Source organism: Halichoerus grypus, chromosome 8 (genome assembly GCF_964656455.1).
Source record: "Halichoerus grypus chromosome 8, mHalGry1.hap1.1, whole genome shotgun sequence".
Taxonomy (NCBI): domain Eukaryota; kingdom Metazoa; phylum Chordata; class Mammalia; order Carnivora; family Phocidae; genus Halichoerus; species Halichoerus grypus.
In genome coordinates, this window is record NC_135719.1 from 47142804 (window position 1) to 47159483 (window position 16680).

The 16680-nt window shown below is 38.0% G+C and overlaps 1 protein-coding gene and 1 long non-coding RNA gene across 4 annotated transcripts in view; one reads left to right on the plus strand and one right to left on the minus strand.

Annotated features, from left to right (window-relative positions):
* The window catches only part of LOC118532492 (uncharacterized), a 177378-nt gene that overhangs the window by 101888 nt on the left and 58810 nt on the right, over positions 1–16680 (plus strand). The gene's annotated exons all lie outside the window — the stretch shown is intronic.
* Positions 1–16680, minus strand: part of IQCH (IQ motif containing H) — a 209030-nt gene that overhangs the window by 84325 nt on the left and 108025 nt on the right. For 2 of the 3 annotated variants that reach the window (XM_078078714.1, XM_078078713.1), the window contains exons 1-3: positions 14795–15343; positions 14008–14074; positions 3457–3540 (exon numbers count right to left, since the gene is read on the minus strand). In XM_078078714.1, the coding sequence (XP_077934840.1) occupies positions 3457–3540; positions 14008–14074; positions 14795–15343 (700 nt within the window). Of the gene's footprint in view, positions 1–3456; positions 3541–14007; positions 14075–14794; positions 15347–16680 lie in introns of those variants that run through there. The other variant, XM_078078712.1, reaches the window with a different exon arrangement.

The following is a 16680-nucleotide window of genomic DNA, read 5'->3' on the forward strand; positions in this document are numbered from 1 at the left end:
AGTATGTACATAGGAAGAAATCCTAATTAAATATCCCACCCAAATGGGATAGTGAGATGAGATTACCCACTGCAGGGTTTTAATATTTTAAGGACTTGGGACAGGGAATCAGCAGCCACTGGAGTCATTCATTCATTCATAAAATAACTGGTTGATCGGCAGGGGCAAAGCACTTGGCTAGACATGGAGGGAAATGAGGAGTCAAAGCAGCTGGGATAATGCCCATGAGGAGCGACCATTTCATGGGCACAAACAGCCTTCAAACAAGGTGAAGAGTGGCGGACCCAGTGAAGCACGTGGAACAGGTGCTTTGGGAAGTTTGGGGGAGGCAGAACTGTAAAATATTTCCTTGGTCAGGTAGGGCTCAGAGGGGATTTGAGGACTCCTCTGTTCAGTTTGACAAGAGTATATAGAACACGGACTGATTAAATTTCAGCTCAGCTGCCTGGGAACATTGGGCACAGTATTTAACCTTTGTAAGCATCAGTTCTTCATCTCCAAAATGGAGAAAAAAATCACCTGGGACATAGAGTTTTGAAGCGTATTAAATGAAAGGATACCTGTAAAGCACCTGGTGCGGTATCTGGCACATAGTAGGTAGTCAGTAAACAATACAGCTGCAGGAATCTGCGGCACGGCCCACCCTGACTAGGGGAGCCGACAGTGATTCCACACCCTGCCCTCCACGTTTGTGCTCCCTTTAACAGCACCCCCAAGATTCAACATGATGTAGTATCCTCGGGCATTTCATCCTACTGTCTCAAATCTATTAATCTTGTCTCTCCAAACTCTTTAAAGGCAAGGTGTGTGCTCTTTCCTATATTCCACCAAGCCCGGGTACGGTGTGGAGCGTGCAGGAGCCACTCAGTAAATACCTGTGGATTGACCGGAGGGATGTGGGAGGATGGAGGGATTTGGGAAGTAGAGAATCTCACACAATCAGTGAGATCAATGGCCTGTGGGAGAAATCCTCCCCCTGGAGAAGTGGTGTCCTCCAAACTGGCCCTGTGCTGAATGGCCCCGTGCTGAGCCAAGAGGAGGCACTCCATAAATGTAAATATGTAAGTGGCCCCTATTTGATTTTGAAACCAAATTGTCACATAAACCTTAAAATAAATTAACTGAGGAGACAGTAAATAACTTGTATCCAGTTGCTGAATGACCAAATTATTTATCCCAAACTTTGGGTTTGCAAGAGGAGACTAGTGTCTTACTAAACTAAGGGTACCTCACAGCCCTCCTTCTGAAGGAATCATTGTGTCTATTTTTTTAGTGGTAGTGTTATTTATCTCTTCTTTAGAGAAACGCTGAAGTGCAAAAAAGCTGGTTAAATGGCGAAGATCTGGACAAAATCAATCTAAATTAACTTCAGTGTGGCTTTTGGATATGGTCTTTATTTGGTTTTAAAAACCAAACTAGGATTTTTTTTAAGTATTAAAAAAAGACATAAAAACAAACAACAAAAATAAAGACTCCACAGCTGAAGAAAACTAAATTTTTCTTGGGAAGCAGTTTCTAGGTTACAAATAACAACAAATCATATTGCTCATCTCACCCTCCCTGTGCATTTCTGGCAAAGGAATACATATCACTAACACGAATATCCAATATTTGTTTGTGCATCTGCAAATGTTCAAAATTAATTGACAGGTAATTTTGGAAAGCAATTAATATGAAGACAAAGATTGCTTTAATCGCTAGTCAATAGTCAATAATGGTCACTCTCTTGCTTAACTCCTCTAGGAATTGAAAATACTGGTAGCCATTGGGGTCTCCACCTGACAACCTGACTTCACCGCCAATATCCAAATGACAGGTCTTACCAACCTAATCAGATTCTCTTTGTTTTCCCTGAATAAGCAAAAAGTCAACACACTTCACTAGGAATTAATGGAATTAAAAAAAAAAAAAGATAATCATTTATTCTTATATAAAATTACTATTTTTCCTAGTTTCTTCATATTTTTTAAAAAAATTTCACAAGCAAGTACTTTTTCTACCTTCTAACTACCGTTTCTAAACTTTCATTACATCTCTTGAAGAGGTTTTGGGATCAGATTGCTATATCATGAAGACAGTGTACCAAAAAAAGGCATTTGGTTCATAGTCTCTCAGAAAAGTTCATATTAGTGAAATTTTCCATTGCAGGTAAGACATAGACTGAACTATTGAATTATTTAAAATAGAAACCTCATATTTTCAAATGTTTTCTAATAATGAGACTCTTTTGTAAAGAAATTCTTTGGTGATGGTTTGTGCTATATATAGAAGGGTATATAAAAAGCTAAAGAAAAAAATTAATTCAAATAAATTAGAGCAAAGTCTGCCCTCTGCTGCACTTCAGTGGTTTCCACCCAGTCAGGTTTTTAGTTGAAATAGCTCAGCACTAACAAATCAATCTCAAGTCATTAAAAAAAAATTTTTTTTGTAACTCTGAAAAACGATATTAGTGCCTACATAATAGATTAAAGCAATTACACTATTATTATTTTAGGACACTGTAAATTTCTAGTACTGATGTATTTTTGTTACCAAATGGCATTTATAAAATAATAATGATGCTGAAATATATATGAATCATGTAAAGTATGTCATTCCGGGGAGCCAGCTGAGTTGGTCATTGATAATTTAAAATTCTTCCTTGTTTTGCTTAAATAAAGGCCATAGCGGTTATATTTTCGCAAAACAAAGAAGTTCTTATTCGGTAACTAATAAAAACCTAATTTTTGTTTACCCTGAATTTCTGGCCAGTAGCTTCTAAACCGATTCAGTATTAGTGCTTAGCCTTTGCGACCTTGTGTTAAGCCTAACCTGAACCTTGGTCTTGAGCAGCACCAACCAGGGCATTATTGTGTTCTCTCCTGGCCCAAGCTGGTGTCTGATTTAGAACTGACCAAGCCAGTGTCAGAGCCTGACCTTTACAAGGCAATATCTACCACCTGAGGTCTATATTTCTAAGAATTCCATCTCCTAGGCACCTCCTGTTTTCTAATAACTAGATGATATGTATTTAAATAGAAGCTTCTTTAAAAAAAAAAAAACCTATCTTCTCATCCCTCTTAGTCTTATAGTGAAAACAATTCTTTTCATTTCTGATACCACCTTCCACCTACTCCCCAGATAACATAATAGACAATACTGACACAGATATAAAATGTTGGCTTCCCTCACTGCTGGAGTCGGGAAATGAAGAGGATTTGGGGCTATAGGAGAGAAATCCTCAGAATTTAGAAAAGGCAACCCAAATAAATTAGTTAAAAATGTCATTTTTTAATTCAAGTCAACGCCACTATAAATCTGTTCTTTAAAACCAAACATTTAATTTGCCCCGCCGGTAGATTAGAAATCCACACTTTTTCCTTGCAGGGGAAAAAAATAAGCAAAAATTAAACATTTTTATCAACATCCTCTGATAAACATTCCCAAGAGTCATTTGTGTGAAAGTGTTTACTGTACCTAAGATGTCGCACAGCCTCCCCAGCTGCATGTTCTGCTGTGTGTTGAAGTCGTCAATATTTTGTCTCACAGGCAGAGAATATCCTAAAAGGTAAACAAGATGTCAAAACGCAGAGAGAGCAAGTCAGTATGGCAAAATGGCACACTAGGACTTTCAGGGGTCACAGTCCACATTTCTAGGCAAGAATTTTCTCAGAAGCATCTTTTTTTTTTTTTTTTTTTTAAAGATTTTATTTATTTATTTGAGAGAGAGAATGAGAGAGCGAGAGAGAGCACATGAGAGGGGGGAGGGTCAGAGGGAGAAGCAGACTCCCTGCTGAGCAGGGAGCCCGATGCGGGACTCGATCCGGAGACTCCAGGATCATGACCTGAGCCAAAGGCAGTCGCTTAACCAACTGAGCCACCCAGGCGCCCTCTCAGAAGCATCTTGCAGACACAGTCTAACTCCTAAGAATGAGATCCTTGCTTCTCAGGAGACTAAGCATTATTCTGGAAGATTTGCTAAGCAGCATATTCTGCAAAAGAAGAGTTTGCATTTTTCAATACCAGCAAAACCACCGGGAACCAAGATTACAAAAACATGGGGAAAATGTCTGACATTGAACAGGAATGTTCAAAACAACATTGAAGAAAATTATGCTCAGGGTTTAAAAAACAAACAAACAAACAAACTGTATTGGCTCTTTTTAACTTATGCTTCCTGTGTGGCATTTTGAAGATGTGTCCCCAGAATCATTCTAAACTAACACACAGATTTCAGAGAAACCCCTTGCTGTCAGGAATATGTATTTAGGTAATTCTGAATACTAAAGAAATACGCTTCTGCTCACCCAGTCAAAAGAAATTTTAACCTTTAGAGGGCAATAAAGGTTAATGCAGTTACTTTGTCAGTACTGATAGAAGTCCTGCAGTTTGCCTTCGTGTCCACTGGAAACAGAGCAGAAGGAAAATGCATGTGGATTACTCTTGTACAAAACTAAAAGAAGAAACAGCGGCAACTCTTCCTGCTGGCATTACAGGGGTTAAAAAAAAATAAGTGGATCAAAGCATGAACTTAAAAGGCACGCATACTCACAGGCAGGTATAATTGCTTATATGAAATTCAGCAACTGTTGGTGCAACTTTTTTTTTTTTTTGAGTAAAATTGCTTTTCACATTTTGAAGAGATGCTTCAATGCCTCCTTGTGGTTAGTGAGCCCAAACACATGTTTCAAGTTAAACTGCTTTAGATAAAGTGATTTTAAATATTACATCTTTGAGATGTGACACAGATTTCCTTTTCAGCATAAGGAAAACTATAGCAATTCAGGCAACAGGGCTTCAGATCAAATGCACTCTGATAATTGGCTCTTTGCTTTGATGTCAGTGTTTAAACACTAGACGTCGTCTGGAAATTAAATGAGCTTACAATTCATCTTAAAGTCTCCCTTTTGCTTTATGCAGATGAACTTCAGAACTACAGAGGCAGAAGGACAAATAGCTTGTTCGAGTTATTTTTGAAAAATTATTAATTTCTAAAATAGGTTGGGGAACCCTTCCACATATGAAAGTGTAGACCGCTGCAGACAATGCTGTCTTGATGTGTGATTGCAGTACTGGGACTCTTAGGATTTTGCATATGTATAATTCTATCTATATTCAGATAAATATTTAGGAAGATGTCTTGTGAATAACTTCTATATCCAAACTATAAGAAGGCAGGAAAAATGCCTAAAGAATAAAGTATGATTAAGAAAAATGCCGGAGAGCATTCCACGGATGCATTTCCTTTCAAAAGTAAAGATAAAAGGCAGTGTGAGATGTCTCATTAAGATGATGTCCAATTTAAAATATAAAGGATGTCTGATCACTTTGTTGCCGCATGTGAGTAAGTCTGTGTTTCAATCAAGTGCTGGAGGTCAGTTTTCCAACAAATTACTTGGTACCTCTGTTACCACTGATCAAGGACGCATATAAAATGTCTATGCAGAATTATGACAGAACTGGTTACTCAGTTAACCCTACAAATACACCCATTTTAAATAACTGAATGTTAGCAATCTCAGAACACTGTTACAGAGGCTCACATGAAGTAACAGATATGAAGACATTTTGTAAACTGTGAAGTGCTGTACAAACATAAGGTATTTTAATGTTATGGGGTATATGTGCTTCCAAAGCCCATAACAAGAAAAAATCCTGTGGCAAGCCACAGACCATTCTACATGGACAAGGTACAATGCAGTGAACATTGCCATCAGCAGAGCAGAAGTTGGGAGTCAATTTTTTTAAAAAGTCAGATTTATTATGTTTCATACACCCACAAAAGTACGTGTTGACATCCAGGTGAAAAGATGCTCATCAATGCTGGCAGTACATATATTAAATCCAATAGTGACTTAAACACTAAGCTATCGGCAAGGATGTTGTGGCCTTGGGGAACTCAGCAGACCTGCCCAGTGGCAATGAACCACCACATTTCAGAATATAATCTGCAGAGACACTGGTACTTCAGAGGTCAGATAGAAACACGGGGGGAGTTTTTGAGACACCATCTACTTCAACCCTGTTATGTTATAGATAAGAAAAACCAGGGTAAGTGCCTTGTCTCTTGTCCAAGATCACATAAACCTACAAATTACTATACAGTTCGGATAGGACATATTTAGCTCTTTCATAAATGTGGTTGCATAAAAGAAGAGTGAGGCAAGACTCTCCAAATGTGAGCAGAGAACTCTAGAAGGGACAAAGAGCCTCTGCCTCTTTTCTCACTTTTATTTCCAATTGTTGCAGCAGGCAGAATAATGGCCCTCCAAAGATGTCCATGTCCTCATCCCGGCAACCTGCGAATATGTTAGGTTACATGACAAAGGGGAAATAAAGTTGCAAATGGAATTAAGGTTGCTAATCGGCTGACCTTTAAATAAGGGGATTATCCTGGATTATTTGGCTAGACCCAGTGTAATGACAAGGGTCCTTAAAAGTGGAAGAGGGAGGCAAGAGAGGAGAGAATTAGAGAAGGTGTGACTATAGAAGAAAGGCACATAGAGATGCTTGTTGCTGGCTTTAAAGATGGAGAAAGGGGGCCAAGGGCTCTCCTCATTCACACCTTTGTGGGCAGCTTCTAGAAGCTGGAAAGGGTAAAGAAATGATTCTCCCCTAGAACTTCTAGAAGGAGTGCAGTCCTGCTGACACCTTGATTTTTAGCCCCTCTCAGACTTCTGAACTACAGAATTATTGCTCTAAGATAATACACTTCTATTGTTTAAGCCACTAAGCTTTTGGAAACTTGTTAAAGGGTGATAGAAAATGGATACAAGGGGCGCCTGGGTGGCTCAGTCGTTAAACATCTGCCTTCCGCTCAGGTCATGATCTCAGGGTCCTGGGATCGAGTCCCGTATCGGGCTCCCTGCTCCGCAGGAAGCCTGCTTCTCCCTCTCCCACTCCCCCTGCTTGTGTTCCTGCTCTTGCTGTGTCTCTCTCTGTCAAATAAATAAATAAAATCTGTAAAAAAAAAAAAAAAAAGAAAATGGATACGATGCCTACCTTCCATCTTCTTCTTTCAACTTTTATAAAATGGGGTCTCTGATCTGGAGAACTTGTGGGAATTCAAAGAATGGTGAGTGGGACCTGTAGCTCTTTCTAGGTCCTCATCAGCCTAGGAGAAAACAGCACTGGCATAAAGGGGCACTCTTTCTTCCTTACCACTTGAGAGAGGGACCCAGCCTCTTTCCTTATGGCCATCCCCATCACATGCGAAAATATTCCATCTTTTCTCAAAATGTTATAGCCTCTGCTTCACATCAAAGGAGGATACCTGAGAGATGCCTCTGTGAAGTTATCCAACTACCTTTGCTGTTCTGCCAAACCAAGGATGCTCACCAGTGGTTACTCGTTATCATTCCTCCACCTTCATCTCTGCGTTTTTCTCCTCTCTCATCCCTATCTCCACTCCCACACAAACTCCTATCAGATGATGCTAATTGCCTCTTTGCACCCAGGAAACTAGCTCTGCTGGATTGGCTTTGCCTTTGCAGAAACTGCAGAAACCCATGAGCAAGGCCTTGCTCACAGTGACTGTGCCTCCTTGGGGCTGGTATGTGACAGGCCCCTGTTGTTGCATTGGAGCACATATTCTGGAACAGCCTGCTCATCACCCTGTGATTGATTTCTAGTTCCCTTTGTCCCCTGGTCCTATTCCTTACAGGGTACCTAAGGCAGAGAAGAGGTTAACAATGGACTTCTGGTTACCAAGAAGTTGTCATTTATCTGATCACCTTGGCCTAAGATGGTAGTCAACCAGGCCTCAATCTGATGGACTGGAGCAGTAGGTCTCAACTATTTGCCCATTTTGAAACACGTGCTGTGTGATATTCACATGCATCCCCTACTCCTAGGGGCCAACACCGGGTGACAATAGCAGTAGCTATCACTCCAACCCTTTCCCTTCCATCCAAGAAAGCATACTGGATAGAAGCTGAGCAAAGTGACATCGTTATAGAGGCGATCTTGAATTACTCCAATTCATAAAAAAGTTAATGTTACCCAACTTTGGTACTCTAATCATAAAAATTTTCAGGGAACATGTGACATATGTCACAACTGATTGCCCATCAGCATACTGCAGTCATCCAGAGAAATGTGATTGAGGCATTATGGTTATACCTAGGTTTTAATTACTTGTGCAACTGTGAAAGCACAAGCTACTGAGATCAAAGATTAAGAGATAGTAAGAGAGACACCTATCTGGGTTCTTTATGTACGTATGTGGTATACGCAGTGCCAGTTTGATGAAAATTAAACTGAGCATTGTTTCGGGGGGGGCTGCTGAGGGGGATTAGGGAATTTTGTGATGGGAACGTAGAAGACACAGGAGGTGCTGAAGTATTTGTTGAGTGTTGAAAATATTCTCAAACTAAACTGGCCAAATGGATTCTGTACGGTTCTGGAAAGAGTGAAGACTTGGGGTGCCTGGGTAATACAGTCTGTTGAGTGTCCAACTCTTGGTGTCAGCTCAGGTCATGATCTCAGGGTTGTGAGATCAAGCTCTGCTTTGGGCTCCACACTCACTCAGCGGGGAGTCTGCTTGGGATTCTCTCCCTCCCTCTGATCGCGCACTCTCTCTCTCTCAAATAAATAAATCTTTAAAAAAGAGAGAGAGAGAGAGAAGGAAGACTTTCTCTTATTCGAACTTTTTATCAGTGACTTTATTATTGCATGGAGCTAAGGCCAGTGATTCTCAAAGCAATGTCTAGAGACTGTAGAAGGTCCTGAGACCCTTTTAGGGAGTCTGGAAGGTCGAAACTATTTTCAAAATAATACTAAGATGATAACCTTTTTCATAAAATGCAAAAAAATTATTGATAGGATTTCAAATTCCACATTGTAACTAACATAAGAATTCCCATTCACTGTTGAGTTTTGGTATAAAATCAAAGAAGAATATACGCAATTGTCTGAAAAGGCTATAAAATGTATAAAACAGTTTTCCCTTTTCCAAATACTTATCTCCGTAGGGCCATGTTTTCTTCATATGCTTCAATCAAAACAACATATTGCAACAGATTGAATACAGAAATAGATATGAGAATCCAACCATGTTCTATTAAGAGATTTGCTAACTTGTCAACCAACGCAGCTCTTTTCATTAAATTTTTTTGTTTGGGAAAATAAAGGTTTTTTAACAAAAATATGTTATTCAGGTTACATTGGTAACCGATTTATTGTTGTTATTTTAGATTTTATTTTATTTTTTTTATTTGACAGAGAGAGAGCACAAGCAGGGGGAGTGGAAGAGGAAGAAGCAGGCTCCCCACTGAGCAGGGAACCCGATGCAAGACTCGATCCCATGACCCTGAGATCATAACCTGAGCCAAAGGCAGACGCTTAACCAACTGAGCCACCCAGGCACCCCTATTGTTGTTTTAAAGTAAATTAAATATTTTTAAAGTTTCTCAATTTTAGTTTCCAGTACAGTATATATTGATAGATACAACCTATGGAAACAATGCTTATTAGGGTTCTCAATAGTTGTTACAAGTATAAGTTTGAGAACAGCTGAACAAACATTTTAATATTTTTTTATGACAATGAAGGCGATGACAAAGAGTATAGTTTTATCTTAGTAAATGCAAGACTCTTTATACCATATCCTAATACTAATCCATTTCATGAAGAGCTCATGAGCTGGTGTTCAGTGCTGCTTCTGCACTTCATGGTGCAACATCAGATAGGACAAGGCCAACTGTGTAACTTAATATTACAGGGTCATGGGGCCAACTCTGGTCTAACCAATTAAGGAGTGTTGATTTGAATTACTTGGATGAATATAACATCGATGAATACAATGTGTTTTCATTTTAATTCAGGCTGAAAAGGAATTGGACAGTTTAAGTGCACTTTGTTTCTGATCTCAAAGGATGTGTATATTTTGGGGAACTATATCTGGGAGATCTTGGCAGTACATCTGTCTCAAGGATCTAGTATAACAATGTCATAACTGAACTGTGGATTCCATAGCTAACTTGCCAAAATACATGTTGAAGACCATGAAGATTTGACTGAAAGTCCCAATTTCTTAGCCCTAAGAACAAAGTCTCTTGTGTCTTTGAGTTGTCAACCCAAAAATGAGAAAGCAGAAAGATGTCAGTGTGCTTGGAGACATAGTAAGAATGTGATTTCAGAGGTAACACTCTTGGCTGTGGTCCTCTGCCCTTGCCCCTGTTCACAAAGGGAGGTGACATCCGGTTCTTATCTTTCCATAAAAGGGAGTGGGGTTAGGGAGCTACTGTCTCATGGACATTTGGGATAGGGTCAGTTATACACAAAAGTAAGTTTTCCTATTCTTAAGGCCTCCGTGATAGTACAGAGCAGTAGAAAAATGTTGTTTTTTCACGACACTCACAACAACAGAATCCACAACTTTATGGAAGGGAGTATCTTGGAGACCACTAATGGTGTTTGCTCCAAGGATAATTTGCTGAAGTAATGCACAGAGGGGGAAAAAAAAATGATGCTGAACTATATAGATTCCTTTTAGCCATTAAATCAATTGGCAATGAAATAAAAGATTACATAAAGAAAAGAGAAAATCCCAATAATTCCTTATTTTTATTTTAAAAGAGGAAGAGAAGTAAGAGAGGAAACTCATCACTGGGGGTTTAATTGGCTGGCGGGGCCTCATATACCTGCTCCACACTTGGCCTATCTCATTTAATGTCAATATATTTTAAAATGTCACTGAGTTTAAGTGTAGCACCAAATGATGCACTGTAATAAAGAAGCACAGGGGTTAAATTAAAAGTGGAGGAAATAACTTGGCCAGAGAAACTGGAAGCAGAATTAGTTCCTAGGTTTTATTTAGACCTCTGATTTTTCTAGAGGTATTAGGATTCTTTGTTGCAGTTCTTTCTTATTTGACTGATAGATTTTGCTTAAAATAGACCCTAGTATTCTATTCCTGCTATGAACCGTAGTAGATTATTTTGTTATATTTTTGTATTTCATTGTATTTCATTAATAAAAATGATAAAAATATCTAATATCCAATTAAGAGATTAGCCTATATACTCTGAAAAGGATGAGGTTTTTTTCTATCATCTTATGAAATTACAAGGCTGATCAGTTTCTTTGGACAATGAATCAACAGCATCCCACCTCTCCTGTTTGTTAAAAAGAGCTAAAACTTTGTTACATCTAGGAATACTACCCAAAATACCTAACAGTCAATCAAGTTTTATAATTACTCCTTTCAAAGAGGTTACTCTGCAATGTGTAATTGTCTCAATGTTCATATTATCAAGCCATAGACTTGAAAATACATGATAAATATTTTGTGGTCAAAGGCATTACTGAAAACATTACTGTGGTCCTCTACATGATCATCAGTTTGGAGAATGCAATTATTCTTGTGTGTGCAAAACTGCATAAACAAATAACCAAATGCCTATAACTGCAATATACTGTACAGTTATCAGCTACTAATCTTTCATTTTTAGGGTTCAAACAAGTTAGTGCAGCCCTAATTGGCTAGTGACATGGTGTAATTATTTCTAGGGCTAATTTTACACCAGAATTGATTGCAAATCTCCTGTAGAAAGAGAAAAAGAGGACAAGGCTGTGATTTGTATTAAATGCCTACCTGAACCTTACATGTCTACCAACTGATTTTGATTAGTGAATCCCTCTCAACTCTGAAAACAAAATTACTATATTGAATAGATTTTGGGGGACATGTGTTTAGAGGAAAAAAGGGCTTTACTTTTATCTACTTTTGTTTTCATGAATTGTCCCTAGTGCAGGAGACAAAGTAGGCATGTTGTGACTAGCTAAATCTTCAAGAATTCACAGGGAAAGTGGTGCACACAAAAAAGGTATACCATAATCATTTTTTAAAGAAAGTTATGGTTTGAGAATTATGTCTGTGGAATAAGTATGAGGTGACAGGTTAATGTTATTTAAACCTAAATTTAATTTAATAGCCACAGGTTATTTTATAAAACCTAAAGCATAGGTTATAGAAACAAATACTATTTGATCAGAGCCCATGTATTATTCTCTTGTGAAAATGTGTAATTGGGCTTTTTAAATGGTCAGTTGAGAAAAATATATATGCTTAGTCTTATCTCTTGGAAGATATATGATTAGCAATTATTCTTTAAAATGGGTTATTACGTTGTTAACAAACAAAAATTACTACAATAGGGAAGACTTTCAGATTTATTATGTGTTTATTTAAGCTGAGAATATGTATTCTAGAAGAAAACTAGTTTTAATATCAGATCTAAAATAATGCAATTCTAGTTTTTGACCAGGTTATTTTTCTACCTAATCTATATCCAGCAAACCCTTTTGGAATTTTAAAACATTTTCATGTAAAATTATTCTTTATTACCCAGTTTAGATTACTGCCTGTTATTTTCAAAATATTACCTCTTTGGACAAAGGCTCTTTTCTATCAGACTTTTCTGCATGGCTGACTGCACTGGGGTTTTGAAGGGTGACAGGTGGAAGGAAGGAGTTTGTGGAAATTGTGCCTGTGATACCTTCATGCTGTCAACATTGCAAAGTGGGGGTCTTGTCCTATTTCTAGTTTTGAATAAAATAGAGAACACAAAACAAAATTTCCCGCATAATACCAGGTCAGGGCCACAATTAGTTGCAGAAGCAAAAGGCTCTTGCACCTTATTCCAAGGGACTCGGGTCTGTTAATTGTGTCTGCAATTAGCCTCTCTGGTGGTAATCAATTACAAGTGCAATTTCTGAGTGTGAACTAATTTTGTGTGCAAAACTAGTCCCACCAAAACAAAATCCAACTTGGAATGAAATTCAGATCTGTCTTACCTCACTTACATCCTAAGAAGGAACTAATTTCTTCTGTGAGCCATAAAAAGACCCAAACTAAAAGGCTCTGTGCAGCTCTAACATACTTTCTTAACTTTTCTGTAAGCGCTCTAGATTCTAGGAAAGTTTGCATTAATTTATTACTACTAATATTTTACTAATTTAAAAGATAATATATAATAATTTTAGTGTTGGTTTATTTTTTTTCATATTACTGTTTAAATGTGTTATGCTCTATACTATGCCTAAGTACACACACACATATACTCACAGAGGGGCACAAATAAATTGCAATCTAGAATTCTATTACTATAGATCACTTAATGCATCGCTCTACTTAAAAGGCCTTAACAAAGAGCCAATATGTAATATGAAGATTTGATACCAAGTCAGCTTGGGAAATTTGGTCTCACCAAGGAAATTTTTAGCACACTAGGTAGATTAAAAAGCAAAACAAAACAAAACTAATAAGCAAGCAAACAAACCCACACATTTTGACAGCAGCTCGTATTTTAAAGGAACTTCCAGTGCAGACTTCTGAGATTCCCAATGTCATTTTGGCATACCTATTTTACTACTGTGTTGCAGACAACAGCTTTTAAGTTCCCCAATTCATAAATGTAATTAAATAATTACATTAGTGCTAATTAACATGAAACTGCAGATTATTTAAGCACAAAAAACACTATTCAACTTCTTAATTATTCTTGTTCACACAGCATTTCCTTTTGCTCAGGCGCCCTAGGTGCAAATAAAGCATCCCATCTGCTCGTAATTAGAACTAAATAATTTCAGAGAATGTAGCTTATCATTTTGACTGCACATTTGATTAAAAACAGTGTACAAGCAATATCCTGGCTTATTGGCGTAACAGCAACAACACACGCAAGCCTGTGTTCTTCTATCATTAAAGAAGATCGAAAACATTATCTGTTATTTCAGGGGGAAAAATACAACTTTTTAGTTCATTTCATACAGATGAAAGCGAATTACAGCAAATCACCTCTCCACTGAATAGCAGCCCCCACATAATGACTTTATTTGCTTAATCCCCAAATTAAACGCCGTTTCGAGCGAGGGCCCTGTGTTATTACTCTCATCATGTCGAGAACATTTTCCTGCCGAGACCAATTTGAATAAAACAAGGGGCCTTCCTTGAACTCAATCAAGGAGCCATAATGTGGTGGGTAATAGAGGTTGCTGATAGATTTGCAGGCAAAAGTGTTATACCTAATGATGGGATATGGATAATAGTCCTCCTGGAGGTCCTGATGCGATTCCAGTTGGCTGCCAGATGCTAAAAATCAAGAAGAGCATTGATCAGTGACAGGAAGCTGTAGTGGATTCATCTAGTCAAACTTCAGCTGTTTTTCCACTGTACAGTTAAGCCAGGCATAAATTATATTAATTGATTTAATTACATACTTAAAACATCTTCCCCAATTAATTTAATTAGGTGGCTACATGATGCTACTGGCAGGGGAAGATTAGAGGCAGCTCACTTAATTAACAGAATATGAATGAAAAAAAGAGAAAGCAAACATAAATGAAATTGTGAGCACTAATTAAAAGGCTGTCTGCAAACTTAAATACTTTCTGACAAAGTGGTGACAGCAATGTAGACGAGAGAGGATTTTTTTTTCCTAGCAAATTAAAGTGCCAGAAGGTATATATAGGGAGAAAAGGTAGTGCAGTTAAAACATTGATTTTCTGACAGAAAGACAATAGTCAAAATGAAGGGACTTTTTTTTTTCTAGAAAAAAAATTTTTTTCTATAGAAAAAAATTGCAATAGATTTTACAGGTGCAAAAGCCAGATTCCTGATTAGGGCTAAAATATGATGTACAAACACATGTAGGGTTTGTGCATCATACACGAAGAGCGGAAGGCGAGCGAGGTTGACGAGGAGGGTAGTTGGAGAGAGAAAGAGAAGATAAAGAGACAACTTATTGCAATCGCTCAAGCAAGAAATGTCTAGAAAAAGAGGTCTGCCTTAACAGCTGGCAGCCTTGTGTACCTTGGCTCGGATACGGAAATTCTCCAGGTGTCTCTCACGTGATTCCTTCAGGATCTTCTTCACTCGGGTCTTATGGCAATGTAAGAGCCACGCAATGGAAATCACACCTGATGCCCACTTCTGCTGGCGATAGATGAGGAAGAATTTTCTTGCCTTGAAGCATTTCCATGTGGCTTGGATCTTGTTGGCAGCCTCTGACCTTCCATCTTGGCCCTTGTACCTTTGCCCTGGAAGATTTAACATCATCTGGATATGAAGTGGGTTCTCTAACAGTGAGAGAAAGTCGTATCTGGTAAGTTTATTCTTCAGCTCAAACTCCGGAAGGAAGGCTACCAAATTGTTCCCTTTTATTTTAACTTCTGGTATTGCATAGTCCCTGAGAAACTTCTCGATGTGTTCCAAGAGGGAAAAAATACTTCCCCAAGATAAATTAAAATGTTCCTTGAATGCTAAGAAGTCCGGGGCTGTCTTGTTTATGACACCATTATAAATAAAAAAATCAAAATCCCATGGTGATTTCACAATTCTCGAAGGTGTTGTGACTTTCATGATCTGTGAAAGGAAAGTGTCACAAGAGATGAAATAGGATTGCAATCTATTTTAAATGAGTGGTCAAGACACGCACTATCACATTGTCATTTATCAATGCTGGGAAGATGTGGATCCCAGTTTTGACTTACATACATGGCATAATTGGAAAGTCTGGCTAGTATATATCATGAAACTCATCACCAGAAGAATATCTTAGAGGTCACTCAAAGCTATTATCTTTTTTATAAAAGTGTTACAAAATCACTCAAGGAAACTGATCATATAAAAGTTTACTCTGTTGTGGTCAGCTGACCCCATAATCTCTGGGATCTACTTTTTACACATGCATGAATGGAAGCATGTCACTGCCTTCCCATTCATTCGTAAGTTATTCACCAGTCCTGAAAAACAGGGTGAAATCTTTCTTTGCAGTCTGTACAATAACTTCAAATATGCTCATCAAAGCTGTCCCATCTCTCCTGACTTTCTAACAGGCCATCAGTTTCCAGCATTTACAGTTCCTCTGCCACTTTCTGTTAATATCCAAGAGTGATTTTTACAAGGAGCGTTATGCTGTGTGTGATCACCCTTGCCACTCTCTAGGTTTCTCTTGACATATGTTCTTTTATTCTTAAATCTGGTATCTTCTTAGGGGACATACCTGGACTTGTCCCCAGATAGAGAGAATCTGAAATCTCATAATGAATAAAACTAAAGAAGCATTGGCTTTTTCATTTTGCTTCTCTCCATACTGATCGAAATTTTAAGACATATAAACATATCACATTTATTTTTAAATGTCAAGAAGGTTCTCTAAGAATGGGATGATGGATAGTTTTCTTCCTTATACTTTTCTGCATGAAAAAAATGGAATAAATGTGATTTAAAAATAAAATCAGAAGAGGTTTGGATGACAACAGCAATATATATCATACATATCCCTTAAAAAAAAGAAAGAAAAGGAAATTGTGTTGTGTCTGTGTCTGGTCTGAAATCACTACATTTCATCATTGAAACCTGTTGCACTAGAAAAATAGACATTCTGCCCCATGGTCTAAATGTTCTTAATGGCCTGGGGCAGGGGGAGGGCATAGATATTTCACACCCTGCCTTTCTGTAAGCCAGGTATCAGCTTACTGTACTGATTGCTTCTTGCTTAGGGATTTAAGGAACAGATTGTGTTCAGCATGTTAGCATTTACAGATGTATAAGCCCATCTTTACCAAATTGTAGGATTATATTGCTCTCTGCATTTTGAAGAGTTTTCAGAGAACTCAAAGAAAAAGACCCAAGTAATTAATAACTACTGTGCCACAGTACTGTATTGAGTATTACTGTTAGATTGTTCATGGTTT